At 47.3% G+C, this 20,255-nt stretch overlaps 1 protein-coding gene across 1 annotated transcript; it reads right to left on the bottom strand.

Annotated features, from left to right (window-relative positions):
* Nucleotides 1-1,238: 1,238 nt before the first annotated feature.
* Nucleotides 1,239-8,829, bottom strand: EIF4A3 (eukaryotic translation initiation factor 4A3). The gene is made up of 12 exons (XM_081997396.1): nucleotides 8,588-8,829; nucleotides 8,347-8,419; nucleotides 7,472-7,538; nucleotides 6,403-6,465; nucleotides 5,808-5,940; nucleotides 4,706-4,786; nucleotides 4,121-4,262; nucleotides 3,135-3,273; nucleotides 2,519-2,634; nucleotides 1,853-1,960; nucleotides 1,639-1,766; nucleotides 1,239-1,397 (listed from the first exon to the last, which is right to left on the bottom strand). The coding sequence occupies exons 1-12, from the start codon at nucleotides 8,757-8,759 to the stop codon at nucleotides 1,381-1,383; spliced, it is 1,239 nt and encodes a 412-aa protein (XP_081853522.1). The 5' UTR covers nucleotides 8,760-8,829; the 3' UTR covers nucleotides 1,239-1,380.
* Nucleotides 8,830-20,255: the final 11,426 nt, after the last annotated feature.

The raw sequence follows: 20,255 nt of genomic DNA, 5'->3' as shown, positions 1-20,255 counted from the left end.
TAACAGACCTTCATCCTCATCAGCTGGAGAGGGACAGGATGAATGTGTATTGGTGCTGTTTGTGTTAGTGCTGAACATCAATCGACCCGCATGGGTGGTGCGATCATGTGTTGTGTATGTGCTGGCTCAGCCTTGCTGCTGGTTGCACATTGGGGCATGAAGCTGTAGCAGCCTCACCTCTGTTAGGCAACCCCTTAGAATTAGTGTTCTTAGTAAAATAAAGTTAGTATTTCTCAATTTTTGCCTATGTACTGCTAAGAATATCAGGATTGTGCACAGAGCAGGTATAGGGGAACAGAGGAACTTTACCAGTGGAATACATGAGGACATAAAGGAGATGAGAGAATAGATGCTTTCCCTACCCAGGGCTACTTTGCTGCTTTACTTAGGAAGAGGAGCTCCAAGAGCTGTTACAGTTCTGTGCAAACTGAAGTTTGTGTACTCAGGCCTTGCTTCCCCCATCCTCCCCGAGCAAGCAAAAACCAATTTAACAGAAAAAACATAGAGTAAAACATGATAACTTAACCCACGCTAGCAGGACAGCTCTGGCCAACTCTTGCCTTGAAAAGGATACAGCACAGCTAAGGGGAAAGCTACATGGAAGACACAATGGCTGGCAAAATAAAGTACAGCATGATGCTGTAGGGAGAGAGGTGAGGAGAGATGACTGGGAAGATGTAACAAGCTACAGCATCAGAAAGGGGTGCAGAAGGTGAAGATGAAAGATACTTGCTCTTTTTGTTACTTCAGGAAAGGCTGATAAGAATGTATTTTTCCAGCTGGCATCAAGTTAAAGAGGCACTCACCCTCACAAGTGCCTGCTCAAGTTGCTGGGTTCCTTGGGAGGACAAATACTCATCCAGCACAAGTGATACAATTTCTGGCTCCAGAAAGACATAAACAACAGGAAATTTATTTTCTGGTTCTCTTGTAACTCAATTTTGTCAGACGAGGCTAGGGCCAGGCCACAGATTTTTCCTGTTGATGGCTAATTCTTAGAGTCAAGTTAAAGAAACTAAAAAGTACATCAGATAGCATGGTCCAGCAATAATGGAAGGGTGGTAAACAGGAAGCCCTGTATTTTATGAACCTAGATATACTGAGTGTTGTTTTGATTGTGCTAGCCAAGTATGGCAGTATCTCAAAACTCCCTGCCTGTTACTATCTTGGGTTAAAGTAATTAAGCACAGGTTATGGTAAAACTTCCTCTTTTTTATTGAAAAACATGGGTGGGAGTAAAGACATTATTTACACAAGTTCTCAAGTGCACATCGACTCAAGAACATATGATGAGCAATATGATAAGAGGATGTGGGTCCAAACCAGAATTATGGAGGCTACCAGACAGTATGAGTACAACTCCCTGGTAAACACGGACCTTCAGATAAGATCAGCAACTGAAATGAGAGAAAATGAGAGAATGTAAGTACACCCTGAGTGTGCTGAGAGCCATGGCTCATCAGTACAGTGCACCTGCTGCTGTTCCTATGTTTCTCCCCAGGGGGAAGCAAAGAGGGGTCGGGCTTGGGAATGAGGCACATGGCAAAACAAAACATTTGGCATTTCTCTTCCAGATGCAGCACACCTGTTGCCAACTAGAGGAGGGCACCAGCCTTGCTGGGGCTGGCCTGCACTCACCATTCATGGGCATCTCATCTATCTGAGTGGAGTAGTACTGCTCAATGTCTCGCAGGATGCGGATGTCATCATTCTTCACAAAGTTGATTGCTACACCTTTTCGGCCGTATCTGCCTGACCGGCCAATTCTGGGGAGGCAGAAGGAAAGAGAGAATGGAGCCACCTTGGGGATAGGTAATCCAGCCACACTCCCCCATGTGAAGGCTGAGCTTACCTGTGTATATAGAGTTCTCTGTTGTTGGGTAAGTCATAGTTAATGATCAGGGACACCTGAGGCACATCCAGGCCTCTAGCCCAAACATCTGTTGAAATAAGGACTCGGCTGCAAAGAGAAGGGGACAGTTAGGGCTGTTCCACCCCACTGAGGTGGATGTGAGAGCTGAGAAGTTATAGTCTCCAGCACAGGGCATTCCCTACTATTCTGCACTCCTCCCTCCCCACACCACAGTGGCAGCATCCACATTTTGCTGCAAGGAAAGCTGTTCCATGCAGCATCACTTCAGTGAACACGCATCATACCAAGACAGCTTTGATCTTTCAAAAAGAATATGATGCTCTGAAAAGTTTAAAATGCAGGACAGAGCCCAAATAGTTTTTTCCTTCACTTATTTTAAATGCAGCAACTCCCAACCTCTTCAGCAAAATAAAACAGACTAATTCTGTGCCTGGAAGTATAAGCATTCCTCCTTGGCAACTGGCAATCATCTCCCAACCCTGCACCACCACAGGGGGATAGATGGGAATCAGAACTCTTCCTAATTTCTGCTGAATATGGCCTTGAGAGAAGAGAGGTTTTATGGGTTTCTGTAGGCCTGTTCCCTTCAGACGCTAGAAGAAATCCTGCTCTGAGGCTGTAAGCAACATTGTTGAAGGCATGTACCTTGCACCAGATCTGAACTCTTTCATAATAGACTCTCTCTCCTTCTGTGGCATGTCCCCATGCATAGATGAAACTGTGAAGTTGGCTTCTCTCATCTTCTCTGTGAGCCAGTCCACCTGTGCATACAGCCAAGCAACCTGGGTTAGCTCTTTGCTCAGGACAGCCAAATGTGCTAGTTGCTTCAAGAATGTTTGCAGAGACATATGCTGGTAAGGACTGAGAGACAATTTATCAAGCATTCTGGAGCTAAAGGCAGTAAGTAATCCTTACAAAGCATCAGCTATATGATACATGGCTCCAGGAGCCCTGAAAGGAAAGGAATTAAGGACATTTATTCAGAAAGCGTGTTTTTGTTTCAGGAATTGTAAGCAATTTGAAGAATAAGCACATTCTTACCTAATCAGTTCTACTTAGAGCTCTAAAAAGGCAACTACATCAGGTCTGCCTATAACTAGTTGTTTAAGCTAGGCACATCCCAAAGACAAATGTTTAACCTCTATTCTTACTAAACTACTCCGAAACAGGGAAACCGCCAGACCTCTTAACTGGGTTTGTCCTAGCATTCTCCTCTGAGTCACCCTCTGAAAGTAACATGCCCATCTGATGGCTGCTGTACCTTTCTCTTGGTGTTACAGAAGATGACAGCCTGGGTTATTGTGAGTGTGTCGTAGAGATCACACAAGGTGTCAAACTTCCATTCTTCCCTCTCCACAGCCACGAAAAACTGCTTGATTCCTTCGAGGGTCAACTCATCACTGTAGGGAAGAATAACAGCTATACCACACCACAAGTAGGTGAATACATACAGTGCAGTTAGAAGGGCTGGATGTGCTTCAAACGCAGGTCACACCTCTGCCCTGTGTGCAGTGGGTTGCTGGGTCTATACACAAGTCAAGTCAAAGTTGTTCTAGAAAGTCCCTGGAGAACTCTGCTCTAAAGAAGGGCCTCCAATGCGACCCATGCAACAGAGAGCAGAATTCCCAGGGCACTCTCTCTGCTCTAGACAGACATCTTCAAAGGGAAGTATTTCTGTTCTGATCATTTTACATTCAAGCTTTTGACGAGAGAGACTGAAGAAAGGTAAATGCGGCAGTGTAAGGTATCAGGCAAGAGGCAGGCTCCTCCTGTCAGGTTGCTTACACTTACTCCTCTTGACTCCTGCGGAGTTCCAGTGCATGAGGACCTGTGCCACCAACAGGCATAAGCAACACCTCCAAGGGCATACAGGATCAGTTAGCTAAAGGCTTATTTAGCTTGCTATATAGCAAATTAATGGAGGCCTACAAAAATCCTCTGGAGAAGCATGGGAATTGGCTAGGTGTGAAACATGGATTTGCAAGAGAAGACACTGCTATACATGGGGAGGATGAGGGGGCAGTCAGGCTGAGCAGCAGCAAACAGAACTGGACTAGGATAAAGTCAGAGATGAGTTTCCTCTGCTGGAAAACAGGACATGAGGATGTCTGCAAACACCTAGACAAACTGCAATGGTGAGAAGGAACATGAGACAGACTCTGCACATTTAAATCAGTTAATACTGTAAGCTGCCCAAGGCTGGATCAACTCAAAGAGCTCCTGTTCTTTCCAAGGAAACTCACTCACCGTTTCACCAAGATGCGAATGGGGTCTGTCATGAATTTGTTGGTCATCTCCAGAATTTCATGAGGCAAAGTGGCACTGATCAGAACCACCTGTGTAGCTGGAGGCAAGTATCTGTACACATCATAAATCTGCTCCTTAAAACCTAAAAAGCATATCAGGTAGCACAGAACAGTTAGCACATGTTTCTCCCGAGTATCTTGCTCTTTCACAATTTGATCTGGAATTCAGTATTAGGCCTATGCCATGAGATGAATATTAATGAGAGAATCAGTAACTCAAAGCCAGTGTCACATACATACTGCTCATCTCTTCCCAATTTTCCTAAACCCACTATAATGTGGCCATGGTACACAATAAAATATGAATATCAGTACTCAAGAATTTGTAACTATTGAATAGGACACTACAACTAAATCAGACAAGACATCTTCAGTAGTTTAACCTGTTACAGCCCATAATTAACTACAATCGCCTACCTTACTTTGACAAAACCAATTGTTTTTTGAAGCAGGACTGCCAGCTGGGACACCCTGGAATCTCAAAGACGTGAGAAGAAAGGAAGTAAAGGGGAGACAAATACTTTACCTTTATTGAGCATTTCATCTGCTTCATCCAAAACCAGCATTTTGATGGCACGAGTCCTTAAACTTCGACGACGAATCATATCTGTAAGATTTCACTTTGTAAGATGAAAAGCAAGTAAGCCTACACTGCTGCCAGGGCATTTTGTCAGAGGAGGGTCAGGCACTTCCCCTGTTGCCAACAGAGACTGGTGTCTGGTGACGGAAGGCACATCCAAGGGCCACAGTATGCCTGCTGCACCCTGCAACTCAGGGGGAAGTCTCTGCAACCCGGCCAAGGGAGCACTGACTGTAGGGAAGCTCTGGGAGTCCAAGCCATGGCATGCTATCTGCTAACTGCAGCTGGATTTCTGCAAAATGCTACATGAACCTTTTGCCAACAGACTGGGCAAATCCACATGCTGTTTGAAAGAGCACATATGTTTGTGTACTCCCTTAATACTGCGATAGAAAAGTATTTATTATTAGTGTGCTGTTCAAAGCCAGCCCAGTTCAGCAGCTGCTAATGTTTTGGGTTGTTTTGCTTGTGGATCTCTATGTTCTCCTAGTGACAGGTGCTTGTGTAAGAAAGTGCTGCCTGCTTCTCGGAGATCCAGATGTGAGCTTAAAGGCTAACACTATCACTGTGGTAACTACCTTTAACAGTAAATATAAAAGTCTTCATGCAATGAAACCAGAAAGTACCAGCAGCAAGTGCACCTGATTTAACAGAGAGCGCGATGGCCAGTACACAGAAAATGTGGACCTAACTTTGACATTCAGATAGACCCAGTTCCTATCTCCTCCAAGATTCTGAAGTATTTCCTGGGCCTGTAATATATTCTGTTTAAAAAATACTCTTCATTCCCATGCCACCATATAGAGAAACCTTTCAACAATGAAAAGCACATTATAAACACAGAAAATCCAAATACTATCACTGTTGATTTCTTTTTCCAGCTATTACTACAGTAAGTTGTTACCTTGTTATACTTCACATTAACGTTATCATAATAAATGTAATTTGCATGCTATTTCAAATCTAAGCACACAAAAGTTGCAGGTGACTCCCATGGCTCAACTCAGGTTTGAACCTAGAGGTGATGTAGCCTCCCACATCTCCTTACCAAACACACGGCCTGGAGTGCCAGCAACAACATGCTGCCCATAATCCAGTTTTCGGATATCTTCGCCCACGTTTGTCCCTCCAATGCAGGCGTGACACTGGACATTCATGTAGTCTCCCAGAGCAAGAAGACCCTGTGTGGATACAAAAGAATGGCTTAATTAACTGAGCTCTCATAAAGTTTGTATTTGTGAAGAGATGCAGGTCTGCATAAGCCATACAGTGTTTTTTATTAAAGACATGTACGCACAAGCAGTTAGAGGGATTTTTTAATGTCTGTTACCCAAATGTCCTCAGCAGCAGCCTTTCAAACACTGGGAACCGTGATCCCAGGGATCACAACTACTTTGAAAGTGCTGTCCTTAAAAATTCAGTTAGGAATGTGTAAAACCTCAGACTGCTAGCCAGCGTGGTCATGTAAGCAAGAACAGATATAATACAGATGAGAAAACCAGCTCTTTTATCAAAAATTTCTTATTCCTTTCAGGAACAGAAGGAAAAAACAGAAGCCATGCTTTGAGCTCCTCTGGGGAACACCTGAGAATTGGCCCCAGGCCTTGTGAGTGCTTTACAACTGGCGATTTAAATGCTCCTACCTTCTGAATCTGTACAGCCAGCTCCCGAGTTGGTGCCAAGATCAATGCCTGGGTCTCGCGAACCTAATTGAAACAGGTGATCACATGGCAGTTAATCACAGAGCAGATACCATCCAAGTGTAACAGAGATTATGGATTCCACAGTACTCTGAATGTCACCTCTGAAGGATTAATCATAGAATTTTATGCTAAAACCTAATGTTTGCAAGGGTCAGTACACCTAGGAAGCTGCTCTCACACAGTGCATTTACACAGTAACAGTCTCTTAATTAAGTTACTTTTGACAAGACAGCACTTCAACAATTCTTTGATAAGTCATTTTTCATTCCAACCTAATTTCTGAAAACAATTACAAAAGTGTGTACTTTTCTTGCAGAAGAATATAAACAAATTCAAATAACTTCAATTTTGTATGTTCAGTTCAGATGAAAACCTTGCATTGCACAAGGATTACAAGATAACATTTTAAAGTGTCACGTTTGAAATATATTATAAGCACTTCACAGAAATGAAGCATAAAGCTGACTTCTTCGTTTAGTACCTGCACCATTTACTTTTATGTCCCTAGGCAGTGACAGGTGAATAATAATCTAAGCTTTATTTAAGAGGGTACTGGCCCACAGAAAACCATCATTTTATTCAACAGCACCTACACGTTGAAGTTATACTTAAAAAACAATTGGATGGACATGATACCCCTGAATAGAACAAAAGCAAACATCTGTCAGTCAAAAATCTAGGCTTGATTCTGTGCAATGTGTGCTGACTGTCCAGACAGGTTAACTTAGCCCTCTGATAAGTACGTAGAAGAGGTCAGCTGTTATAGCCAACTTTATAATTACAAGACTTTATCTGAACTTATTTTGTCAAGGTGGGTTAAACAGTTAAATTGTTACAGAGTCGAGTCTAGTGAAATTTTCAGTCAGAAATTTGTCTGAAGTTCACTGCGCATAATTCAAAGATATGAATGTAAAGCTTCATTTATTCACTCTAAAATTGAAGGCTTTTGTGATGAAAACTCTATAACGGATTAAGTAAAAAACATTTTTAGCATGAGCTATGAAATTACCTGTATATCCAGACACTGCAGAACAGAGATGGAGAATGTTGCTGTCTTCCCTGTTCCTGACTGCGACCTGAGAAACAAATATTTAGTGAATACTCTGGATGTCTGGATAAACAATATAGGCAATTTCAATATATTCCACCCCTCTGCTCTTTGCCACTCCTTCACTGCAAGAAGTCAACAGTGCATCTGACAAAGTTCTGTTACCATCACAGCACGATCTGCAGGAAAGCAGTTTTAAGAACTGCAATATCAGAGATAGAGCACTCTGTTACAGGATCTCCAGCTCTGGCATGTTTACTTCTTATCAGACCAGCATTTTAACTTCTTGCAATTTGTCATACATAATTTTTTTTCTTTTAAGTAAATGGTAGACAAGCCAGTTCAATTTGGAGGATTAGCAATTCCCACAGTGATCTAGAAAGGATTTTTTTCAGTGGGATGCACATCCTTCTTTGTCTCTAGGGACATAACAGATTTTCTTTGGCTTACTTTTTCCCTTGATTGAGACTGCAGTTGTCTCTATACTTCTCTGGCTTTGCTGAAAACATTCCCAAGATTCTCAGAGCCCCGTTCACTGAGAACACACAAGATCTTGGCCGAATCTTTATTACAGTGACATTATGAACTCTGACATTAACAACTATTAGGATCACAGTCTATGTGCAAGTTAGCCAATTTCACCCCGTATCACTCGTGATGTGATCTCCCTATCCTGCCAAGCAGCAGCAGCCGAGGACCACGGCTGACAGATGTCGCTTCCAATTTCAGGCACCTATCGTGACCGACACCCCCGCCCCCCGGGCCCGCAGCCCCCTCAGGGCACACGCCCCTCCCACCCGCGAGCAGGCCGCACCCTCGCCGGCAGCCCCACTTACTGGGCGATCACGTCCCTCCCCTTGATGATCTGCTTGATGGCTCTCTGCTGGATGGCCGACGGCTTCTCAAAACCTGGGGAGGCGGCCGTTATCGTCAGCGGCGGCGGGGCAGCACCGGAACCGAGTAGACGGAACCGTCACCGCGCAGGCGCGCCGCCCCACATCCCAGGCGCCGCTACCGACGGCGATCCGCCCCCCCTTCTCCCTTCCCTCTCCCCCTCGCTGTCGCCCCGCCGCGCACCGTAAGCGTAGATGCCGCGCAGCAGGTCCTCCCGCAGCCCCATGGTGTCGAAGGTGGGCGTCACGTCCACCTCCTCGCTCGTTTCGAACTCCACCTTCGTCATGTCCTCCTCCTTCATCAGCCGCTTCCGCGCTGAGCCGCCCGTTCCGCCAGATCCCGCCGACCCCGACATGGCTGAGGCCTTCCTTCTCCCGCCGCCCGCCCCTCACGCACCGGCAAGGCCTCCGCACACCGAGACACCGCCAGACTGCGCGTGCGCGGGGCGTGCGCGGGGGTGTGGGCGGGATGGCGGTCGCAGGATGCGCATGCGCGGGGATGGGGAGGGGGGGCGTGCGCATGCGCGGCGGCGCTGTGAGTGAGGGCCGGGGAGATGGGGCCGGAGGGGTCGCCGCCAGTACTTGAGCGTCGGGGGGGCTAAGGGTTTGCGCAAGTGTATGGGGGGTATCCGTGTTACCCCTCCAGCTGAGGCGCGGCGTGCGGCCCGCAGATAGCTGCATCTCTGCAATGTATGCCGTGGGCTGGCTGTCATCACCGCTGCCTCTGTGACCTTTTTACCTCGTGTGAGGTTGTAGATCCTTCTTAAAACACCTTAGAAAGGGAGATGGAGGTTACACCTGGGGAACGTGTGTTCAACTCGCTGCTTAACAAGTTACTTGAAGACGAGCTGGATGGGTCCTGACCTCTGGTTGCATGGTGATGTGTACCCCTTGGAAAACCGTAAGTGCTGATGTGTATATGTACAGCTTGTCTTTCCCATGTGTCTGGACCCAGGAACACCCCAGGCAACTTGCAGGGGGCAAGATGGGCTGTCTGTCAGGCTGTATCACCTCTTCTGCAAGCCCAGGGGTGTCAAATGAGCGTTGATTTGCAAACCTGAGCTCCAGACAGTTGAACAAGATTTAGAGGTTCCCAACAGAGATGAGAGGAGGATGACCCATGCTTTCCCTTGCTTTTCATCAGCCAACGCACTCTCCGTTTCTCCGTCCAGGTCATGCAGGCAGCTGGGATCCAGTTTTCACAGAGCTGGATCTCTGAGTTTGCTTCTGATATAGAGGGTTTGGATGTGGGCATGCTCCTCCCCCTTATCCTCCATTCCCATTGGGGATTTCCTGCCACTGCGTACCCTGGATACTTGGCTGATCTCTGAACAAACCCTTTAAACTTTTGTGGGAAAAGGTGCTCTCCTACTTGGCAGGGCACTCTTCTGAGTCCTGAGCTAAAATGTGTGACATGGTAAAATGAAGTTACAAAAACACAAACATTTCCAGTCCCAGCATGTCTGAGGGTGCCTGAAGGAGTCATGCTGAGTGCTTCACATGGGTTGTTCCCATTCTGCTTGTGAGCAGATGTGTCAGGAGCTGCATGTTTGCGCGGAGCCGCCAAGTTTGGGGTGTGTTAGCCCTGCCCTGGGATCACACACACGAATCAAACGCCTGTGACTGATGTTCTTTCCTCATTTTTCTTATTGCAGAGCCTGAAGGCAAGTAAAGAGGCTGAAAGTGATAAAGCTCTTGTGAACATGATGCTGGAGGCCGAAGGTATGATGGCGCCTCTTCTCCCTGTGTGTAATATATTGGCAACCCATCAGGAGAGGACATGGTATAAATCCTCTGGGATTTGCAGGGGAATGTAGGAGGCTGGCATGGTGCTAACAAGCCTGGACTGAATTTGTGACAGCAGAGTCACGCTGCTTGGTCTCGGTCATCCTTGTTGTGTCAGTGACATTGGCTGTGCTCTTCCAATGTCCTTACAGGGGGCTTGGTCCTCACAGTGATGTTTCACAAATAGTTGTCGGGAAGCTGTTTTTAGGATGACTGATGTGTGCTGAGTTTTCATCTGGAAGCCTAACCTAGCCTGCAGCTCCTGACGGGTGCCCAGCCTTTCCTTGGACATGTCTGAGGCTCAGGTCTGGGCCCTCCCAGAGGAGTCAGGGGCAGGAGGCGAGGCTTTCCTCAGCCAGCACTTGGCTGAAGGAGGTGAGGAAGAAAGTGAGCAGGGAAACGCTGGGAGCTGTCTTGTTAAGTGAGTTCTAGGCGGTGAATGTGTAGAGTCAAAGGAAGTGACTGTCAAAAGTAAGCTTTGCCTCCCCTAGACCGCAGGCACTGGTCCTGAGCTGACATACCCCAGCACAACTGCATTTCCTTGGGGACACAGATGGCTTCCCTTGGAGAGGAGCTGCTCTGTAGTGTCTGACCGAGGCAGGGTTATGGGGGAAGGGAACTTTGGAAGCATCTAGGGTAGTCCTCACAGCAGGACTGACTTTCCATCTAGAGCAAGTTGCTCAGGGCTTGTCCAGTCTAGGTTTGAGTATCTCCCAGGATGGAGACCCCACAGCTTCTCTGGGCCTGTCCCAGGGCTGCAGAGCACTCAGGAGGAAAAATCTTTTCCTTACGGCCAGTCAGGTTTTCCCTTGTTGCAGCTTGTTCCTGTTGTATTTTGCTCCTTTGCTGTGTGTCTCTACAAATAGCTTGCCATTTCCAAAATGAAATTATAGGGTGACTGTATCTCTTCAGAATCCCAGGGTAGGCATGGGGCCTTAATCCCCCTTCTCTCCCAAAACTGAAGCAGGATTCAAGTGGTTTTTATACCTGTCTGCATCCACTACTGGGGCTCGCATTTCAGACTTTGTGGAGAGGAGTTTGTTTCTTTATGTGTGCATGGAAATAGAGCAGCATTAATTTTCAAAACCAGTCTTTTAATTGTGTTCCATTTGCACTGTAAAAAAGATGGGATTTCTTTTAGGAAACTGTTTGGGTGCTTTGAGCTGTGTTCCTGCAGCTGGTAAGTTTCTCTTCTCTTGTACAAATTTTTTAGGAACTCAAAGATTTATTCACTAAACTGGAGAATATTGGAGAGGAAAGGGTGAGCTTTGAGGAGTTGCAGTTTGGCTTGTGGCCACATGACCACCTTTTTCCAAGGTACGTCAACGTCTCTCAAGCAGCCAAGACTGTCAGCACTTCATGGGATGAGCTGAAAGGCAGAAAGATGTCTTGTAAAAAAGATCCTAGTTGATGATCTTGATCTACAGTTCCTTGGACGTGATTTGCATTAACTTTGGATAAGGAACCGTATGTAATTTCCAGTTCCCTACACAGGACAGTTCATTTGTGTTTGCTGTTTCTACAATGTCCTGCAGGGAATCCAGACACAAATACACCCATCACACTTAGAAAGGTTTTCCCCTTTTTCTCCACAAAAAAGAAGGGTAAAAAATGTGTTCTACTGAGAACAATTCAGGCCAAGATGTTTCGTTTCACAAGGGGATGATTTTTTTGGGGCATCTGAGGGTGGTGCTTTGGGGAGAGTTTTCCACTTGTCAGTCAGGTTTTGGATATGGTCTGGACTTCATCCACTGCATGGTGACCAAAAGATTCCCTTGGGAGCTGCCTGAATAGGTGCAAACCCTGTGCAGGTGATGCGAGATGGTAATACTGAACAACAGAGGGCTGTTGAGTCTCATCCTTTTATGGGGGGGAAAGGGATGTATATGCTAGCAGAGGGGAAAGATCACCCCAATTCATTGGCTTCAGAAACGCTGACATCTCTCCACCTCTTGTGACTCATGTTTGTCTATCATTTGCTTTTGAAGTAACTGCGCTTTAATGCACTAAGATAGAAGTGAATTAGCTGATCACCCTGACAGCTAGGACAGCTCCATCCAGGATCCTGAGCAAAACAGCTCAAAAAAAAAAAAAAAAGAGAAAAAAAGAATTGTTTCAGATTCTATTTTGGCTTAAGATTTTGAGCTAACAGTTCTCTGAGGATAGGCTTCCTCCAAACTTGGTATGAAATTGGTGCTTTTGGAGATGTTACCAGTTCTGTATCAGCTTTCTGGGTTCTGCTTTTTGGTTTACCTTTGAAGCTGACCTCGACCCAATTTTAGGTTCTAGATCAAACAAAATGTTGTCTGCCAGTCTTCATATGACAGTTTTCACAAGACCATCTGATGCTATATAACTTTCCATGCTGGTCTTTCTGCGTATACTGTTTTCATAGGTTAGTAGGGAGACTAAAGTGCATGATCTGTGCCTGTCATCCTGGTCCTTGTGTCTGCCTTCAGGATGTTCCCCTCCTGGAGGAACACAACTGCCTTGTGTCTGGGCAGTTCAGGATGTTCCCCTCCTGGCAGCTTGGGGTTGTTTTTAGAACGTTTTCCAATATTGATGGGGTCCCTGGAGTTCCCTTTCAGTATCGAAAGCTGTCAGGTTTTTTCTGCCAATTTTACCCCACTGACTTACCTCTGCTGCTTTTTTCCTCAGCATCAGAGAGTGTGCAGGGAAGCAGTCCATCCTTCTGGCCAAGCTGCGTGGGCCCACATCTCTTCTTAACATCGGCACTAGATTTGTGAAGCCTGAACTTGTCATTGCCATCTGAGCTCTGGAAGAACTTAGAGGAGATCCTCAAGGTCTCTGGTGCTGCCTTGTCCAGTTGTGGTGGGTGAAGTGAGCAGCAAGACCCTTCAGCAAGCAGCCATCCAGGGTGGAAGAAGCACTTGTGGTCAGATTCTGGTGGCAGGATTTGGCCACCCCAGGACCCCCCCAGGGAAAAATCTGGGGTGGGTGTGATCTAGGCCTATCTGTGAGATGAAATGGGGGCAGATCTCTGAAAGACTGGAAGGTGGTCAGATGGTGTAACAACAGAAGCCCTGTTTGCAGTGCTAGAAGAGGGAGAAAGTGATTTCAGTTTGTGCTGGCCTTTCAGAGGCTGAGTAGCAGCATGGAGAAACAGGTGAGCCTGGCAGAGCTGCCTGCAGCTTTGGACAACACACTCATGGTCCCCAGGAGCAGGCTTCAGCATGCAGCCACCACCTCCTATGGATACAAACTGCAGTGCCTCAGGTAAGGGTGCTGCTCCCTGTGAGGAGGGCCTTTCTGTGGGGAGCCTGAGATGTCTCTTAATGCACTGCTCATCATGCCTGCAGGATCCAGGTGAAGCAGATCGCCAAGGAGAGGGACAAGGCGAGGCTGGACTTGGAGAAAGCGGAGAAACGCTGCCTGCAGCTTGCCAGGGATTTGGAAGAGCAGTATGTCGCTCTCGAGCACACCCAGAGCAAGCTCAAGTAGGAGAGGTCCTTTTGGTGGGGCAGGGAAAATGGTTTTCCTGTGGGTGCCTGCAGCCTCTCCCTCCCATCCCAATCTCTCTTTATGAATCTCCCACTTGTTTTGCCATTGTGTCAGTGGCAAAGTCCCTGAAGACCATCCCCCCATGGTCCCAGCATCACTCCAACCAAGCGCTCATCTCCTGCTTTGTGCCTGGTGAGCGGGGGCATCTGGACCTCATGGCCATCTGAGAACATACTCCATGTGCCCCAACCATGTTGCTTTTTTTCCCCAGGGATGTTCAGGCAGAAATAGAGGCAAAAGAGTTGCTTTTGCAGCAAGCAGTCAATTACCAAGCGGAGCTGGAGGCTGATACAAAGTTCCTCCAGGGCAAAGAGGCCAGCCTGCAAGGGAGGCTGAACCACACGTTGAAGGTAAGTAAAACTGCCCTGGATGAAACATCTTCACTTTTTCAGAGGAGGCGAAGCAGAGGTGGTGACAGAGGTGGATGGTTTGTGTTGCTCTTGCTGGGAAGGACAGAAGTTTTATGCAGAAAAATTATCAGCCAGATCCATACTATTGAATTAAATACTTGTTCCCTTGCCATGATAATACCTGAATTAAAGAGCTCGTTCCCTTGCCATGACATTATTAAACCCCCGTGTTGTCTGTGGGGAATAGTTTGGCCCTTGGTAACAACTGAACACCTGGTGGCTGAGGCTAAAATTCTGCCAGCGAGCATGCCAAAAGCAGAAACAACGGTGTATGCGTGCCTGGGATTTTCCCAGTGCTGTTCAGTGTAGAAGTACAAATGGAGATAACTCAGGACTTGTTGCCTTTTTTGGCTGTGAGGGAAACCGTAGTTTTGTGAAGCAGAGTTAGAGATGAGCCTGTGGGACTGTCTAGCTCTTATTCTGCAAAACCCACTCCTATGCCTGTCCTTTGGAGAGATGAGTCAAACCCCAGCCCACGTGGTGTCTATCAGCAGGGTGCTGTCCAAAGCAGGGTCTCCTGTGAGCTGTGCTGCATTTGGCATGCTGATGTGCCAGTTGTTTTACAGCTTCCTGCTGAAGGCCCATGGCCAACGAACACATCCTGTGATGTGAGGACCCACAACATCAAGAGAATCTTCTCCCTTTTGTCTGCAGGAGAACACACAGCTGCAAAAAAAGGTCATGGAGCTATCTGAGAAACTGGTGGCCTCTGAGAAGCTGGTGTTGGAGCTGCAGAAAGAACTCAACTGCATTGTGAAGGACAAGGTAGCCTTTCTTTCTCTGTTGCAGTTAAATAGGAACTCATCAAAAGATTGACCCTTTTCTATGAAATCTTGCATATTTTGGGTCAGTTGTTATGGTCTCTCTCTCTTTGAACTCTCCTGCACATTAATGACAACCTGGAAAGAAAAAATACTGGCTTTTAATTTAGGCCTTTCAAGTTTGAAAAAAAAGGATGAGAAAAGTTTGCAGTTGTAGAAAATTATACAAATCTGCAGTCTTCAAATGAGAACTTTAATAGAGTTTGGTTTCCAGAAAAGTAAAGCTTTCTTTTTCACAAGTATTGAAGTAAAGCGTTAGTTTTAGTGTCTTCCACTCCAGCGCCTGGTAAAATGGATCTGGGGAAAGAAATGAGTCTGTGATCTTGGTAGCCAGTTTGGAAAAGCTAGCCTGCCTGTAGTTTGGTGTCTCTCACAGATGAAGAAAAAGAGACACAGATGGTGTCTCTCCTCTTTCTGCATCTGACCCATCCCACAGGTGTCAGTAGGAACCCTCCCATTGCATCTATGGGTGTAGCACCGTGACTGCAGAGATTTAGTAGAGCTTTTGCCTCTCCATTTGGAGAGGTGATAATTTCCTTGATGAGAAGTGTTTCCCTGTGCTTGTGCAGCTGGGCCGGGTGGAGCCCCACAGCACAGAGCTCCTGAACCAGAGCGAGCGCTTTGCAGAGATTGTCCTGGAGTACGAGCGGCAGTGCCAGGTACGGGTGGGCAGCTCTCCAGCAATGCTGTCATGAAAATACAGCTCTCATTGGCACATTTATTGGGCATTTTGGCCTGGGGGAGAGGAATGACGTAGCCCTGATCAGAGTGCGGAGCGGGGATCCCTCTTGCCATGCTCAGTGTCCTTTGGCAGGAGACAGGACACAGTTGTGCCCCCAGTAAAGCAGCTTGTCTCCTTGCTCTTGCAGCCCTCTATGGGTTGGTTCCCTTGCTGGGATACTGGAAAGGAGAGTAGGGATGGGTCGTAAATTCCTCCCTTCCTGTCACCTTGTAGGTGTGGGCCATTTTGTTTGGGAACCATGTAGTTCTGTGTATAAGGGCTTTTTTGCATTTCTTCTCGAATGCAAGGAGAAAGCTGTTCTCCTTCTTTAGAAAGCATGTTATCAGCTCCATTCTTCTATTTTTTTGTTTTTCCCTTTCTCCTTCTTGCCCCACTTTAACAATGCCTACATTGTTGCTGCTGGACTCTGCTAGAGAGTCAAGGTGAGCCTGTCCAGGTACCTGGTGTGTGTGTGGTCCAGGCATTGGTGATATGTGTGTGCTGTACCTCCTCCAGTGTGCTGTGCTCTTGCTCAGAGCTTTGGGCTCTCTGGGATGTGAGCATGGCCTCTGTTTCCCTTCTCCTGTTTTTAAGTGACTTCTGTATCTTGCATGTTGTGAGTTGCTGGGTGCTCTGTGCGTTGGCTCCTGAGTCCTGTGCTTGTTGCATTGCCCATTTGTTTCCAAATGCTATGTGTGACTGGGGAATACCACTGAGTAGAGATGGTGGCTTATCAAATCCCCACAGCAGGGGCTGAAATCTGTATTTTCATCAAAGCTGTTTCACGGATACAGCAAACAGCCCCTCTTGAAGTTGTAATTAAAGGCAAACATGCTGGAGCACTATCCAGCACAGCATTGCTCCAGGTGGCATCAGAGGGTTGAAGATGCTCAGTGCTGCAATTTTTCTTCCCATTGAGCAGCCACAGAGTTGTCCATGAGAATGCTGATGGATGGAGAGGTTTGGCCTTGAGGCTTCATCTGCCACCGTGAATGCACCCACTTGGGTTTATGCTTTACTCTTGTTGAATGCTGTCAGCTCCTCTCCTCCTCTGCTCTTCTGTTTAGAATGGAGATTAAACAAACTGTGTTTGCATTTGTCTAGATCTGTTCAATAATATTTATGAATTAATAAGATTTATTAATACAAATTAATCTTTGGAAGTATCCTAGTTCATAGCCTCTTGCAGCCCATCAGTTTCCTGGATGGCAGCATATGGGATATAATTTGGTGTCTGCTCAAAGTGGACAGTCCAGAGGCAGGCAGGATGCCTTGTACGCTATTGCTTCCAGTATGGGATGGAGGGTGTGACATGAAACAAGCAATTGTCCAGCTTCAGAATCCCTCATGGAAGTTGCTCATTACACTGGTGTGGTGTTCAGCTGTGGGACTCCTTGCTGCAGGCTAATGTTGGCACTGAGACAGGATAAACTCCTGTGCTGGCCTCTGAGGGTGTGTCTGTGCTAAGCAGGCAGCAGGACCTGCCTCGTGCTCTGCTTCCCATGGGATAGGCACATTCTCACATCACTTTATTCCCTCTGCACCTAGAAACGTTCCCTTCCAGAGCCCTAGTGGGACCTGCTTCGCCATAAATCCTGCTGTCTGCATACAGTGGTGCTTGCTGACTAGCCCAGATGCCCACAGGAGTGTCTTGAGGATGTAAATGCAAACCTCTGGGCTGTGTGAGGGATCATACTGAGATCACTATGTTTCTTGCGTGTTAGTTGCTAGCAATGGTTTTGTTTTGGTCAAGAGGGGTCTCATGTGGTCTGACCCTCCGAGGTGTCTCCAAAAGCCTGTAGAATTGTGTGCTTTTGCATGCCGGGGTAATTGCTTGTGGCTTTTCATACTTTACAATGTCTAATGATGGTTCCTGTAATAGTGGCTGCAGTTATCTGGGCTTGTATTTCTTCTCTGGCTCTTCCAAAATCCCTCATCTCTGCCTATTTGGGACAGAAGAAAATCCCCCTGCCTTATTCTCTGTGTTGGTGAGGGGGCTCTGCTCTTCATGGTGCAAGAGACCCTGAGGAACACATGGCTGCTGGGAGCTGTGGGTACTTGGATCCCTGCAGCCCTGGGGAGCTTCGTAGCCACATCGTGACCAGTCTCTGCTTCAGGTGCTGTGGGACCAGAATGGAGTGCTGCGGAGGGAGCTGGAAAGGCTGCGTCTCCAGCTACGGGAGAGCAGGGCTGAGAGAGGGCCGCCAACAGGAGGTAAAATGCAGGAGGGTTCGGTGTCTCTCCATCTTCTCAGCAAGAACAAGGTTCCTTCTGAATTGGAATTTCCATGGGAGTGTGGGGCAGCTTGTTGTGCCTGAGCTGCTGCTCCCAGTTCTGGCACTGGGCAGCCATTGGAGGGAAGAAGGGAGTGATGGGTGGTGAGGAGGAGGGAAAGGAGGCTCTTCCAACTTGAGAGCTGGTGGTGGTGACCTGTGGACTAGGCAGCTGGGAGTGAACAGGCAGATTTTCACTGTTGAGGATGTGGAGGAAACAACATAAATAATGTAAGAGGAAGTAGCCCCAAACTGCGGGTTGGGAGATTTGGGTTGAGCATTAGGAAAGAACTTCTGTCCCAGAGGGGTGATGCAGCCCTGGGACTGGTTGACAGATTGATTGGGGGGGTCTCCATCTTTTGGGGTTGTATGGACTTGACTCAATGAAACTGCAGCCATCCTGATCAGGACAGCCAGGCCTGTCCTGTCTTGTAGGCCTGTCCTCACAGGGCTCCTCTCTGCCAGTGTGCCGGCCTCCCAGCCCTCTGGTTCCCACTTCTGCGTGCACAGAGACGTCACTCTCAATGGAGCAGCTCCAAGAGCAGCTGTGTGACCTGAAGGTGCGGTTGGAAACCAAGGTGAGAGATGTGGGGGGAGATGTCCTGACATCCTGACATTTGCACAACTGCTTCGTAAGCACCCTGCTACAACATGGCTGATGGGGCATGTGCTCCAGGAGGGTGGCTGGAGAGTTCAGGCTGGGGAGCAGGGTGGTACCTTGTCTCTTGGCTGGCGTTACTGCATGCGCTTCCCCAGCCCATCTTAACCGGCTTGGAGCCCTTAGTGGCTGGCAAAGGCTTTGTGGAAATCCCTGTCACCTTGCAAAATGTTTGTGTGGGTCTTGCTCCTTATGGGGAATCAGAGATTAAGTCTATTCAGTGTTGCTGTTGCAGTAAAACCAGCAACAGGACCAGGAGGAGAAGCAGACAGGTGTCTCCTGAGGGCATGGGGGGGTATCAAAGCCCTGTCTCCCTGGGCTTGCAGCACACTTTTAACCTGCTTGTCCTAAGGTGACAGTGTGAGCCCAGCCCTCCCTTTAGACAGCAGTAAGTGCTCATGTGAGCGGCCTCAGTTTCCACCTGCACTCCTCCTTTTGCTGCTGAACTAAGAGGTTGGGGGTGCTTGCTGCGTTTCCATTGCAACCCAGCAAGAGTAAATCCTAAACAGGTGACAAACAGTTCAAGGAGCACAAAGCTGCTTGCAGGTCTTCTACCTGCTTCACAGTCCTGCCTTTGTGCTCATCAAATCCTGGAGTTTCTAGCATTTACAGAGGAGCCATGGGCAGCAGCAGCTACTCACCATCACATCTTGGACAAGGGACCACTCTGTGGGGTGGAGGAAGGGTATGAGGAGCAGCAGCGGATGATGCCCTGGCCTATCCCTTCTCCTCTGTGGGGTTCCTTGCAAACAAGGAGAAAGGGGAGAACTGTGAGACTGATTATTGCCCTAAGTTCAGTAGGGACCAGACTGCCTGAAGAGTGTCCCCTGTTGAGAGGGACCAATAGATCAATCTGAGTCAGGGTTATTGGAAGAGAGGGAGGCTTTTGCAAGCATGGTGCTAATATCCAAATCCTGTCTTCTTCCAACAGATAAACTATTATGAGGAGGAAATCGAGTTAATGAGGAAAAACTTTGAGAAAGAGAGGAAGGACAGTGAGGAAATCTTCAAGGATGAGATGCGCAAGATGGAAGACGAGAAAAGAGACCTGGAAGAAACAGTTGCAAAATACTGGGCTGTAATTGATAGTCTGAAAGAGCAAAAGTATGTGTGGAGCCTGGAGCTGGAGGAGAGGTTTAAGATGAAGCAGGCCAGGGTAGGACAACAGCACACTGAAGACACATACCATTCAGGGCAGCATCTGGATCAGGAGGGAGAAGAGCTGAGGATGCAGTGCAGAGACAGAGCGAGGCTGAGGTCTGGCACCGTTCTCTTTCTGGGGCTAAGCGGGAGATTAGGGGTGTATCCCCTGCTCATACCAGAGTAGGTTGGGCTGATTCCTGATGGGGCTGGAAAGCTGCTTTAATTTGGACGAAAATCTGGGCAGTATTGCAGGGCTGCAGCTGTTTGAAGTGAGACATCTAAACTGCCCTTTACAAGAGTAGTTTTATTTCAGGACTTTAAGTTTCCCTGCATGTTCTACAAGCTTGTGACAGAAGCAGTGCCCAGCAAAGATTGTATCTCAAAACAATGAGAGATATAAGAGAGCTTTCACCAGTGTTTTCTTATTACCTCTCTCTTTGTTGGTCCTTCATAACCTGCTGTCTTAAAAGCAGAAAAAAATGGCTTAAATTTCTCTATAAAGCTAAAACAGACTGGCTT

Source organism: Phaethon aethereus (assembly GCF_964289735.1).
Source record: "Phaethon aethereus genome assembly, chromosome: 3".
NCBI classification, from domain to species: domain Eukaryota; kingdom Metazoa; phylum Chordata; class Aves; order Phaethontiformes; family Phaethontidae; genus Phaethon; species Phaethon aethereus.
The sequence above is the reverse complement of the archived record's forward strand: the minus strand, read 5'-3'. Positions and strand labels throughout refer to the sequence as shown.

What these genes read in the sequence shown, in the direction of transcription:
- EIF4A3 (XM_081997396.1), bottom strand. Translation starts at nt 8,759, where the DNA reads ATGTCGGGGTCGGCGGGATCTGGCGGAACGGGCGGCTCAGCGCGGAAG. An exon ending in GGGAGGGACGTGATCGCCCA is followed by an intron (nt 7,539 to 8,346) that starts GTAAGTGGGGCT and finishes TTTGTTTCTCAG; the next exon opens with GTCGCAGTCAGGAACAGGGA. An exon ending in AGAGAACTCTATATACACAG is followed by an intron (nt 1,767 to 1,852) that starts GTAAGCTCAGCC and finishes CTGCCTCCCCAG; the next exon opens with AATTGGCCGGTCAGGCAGAT.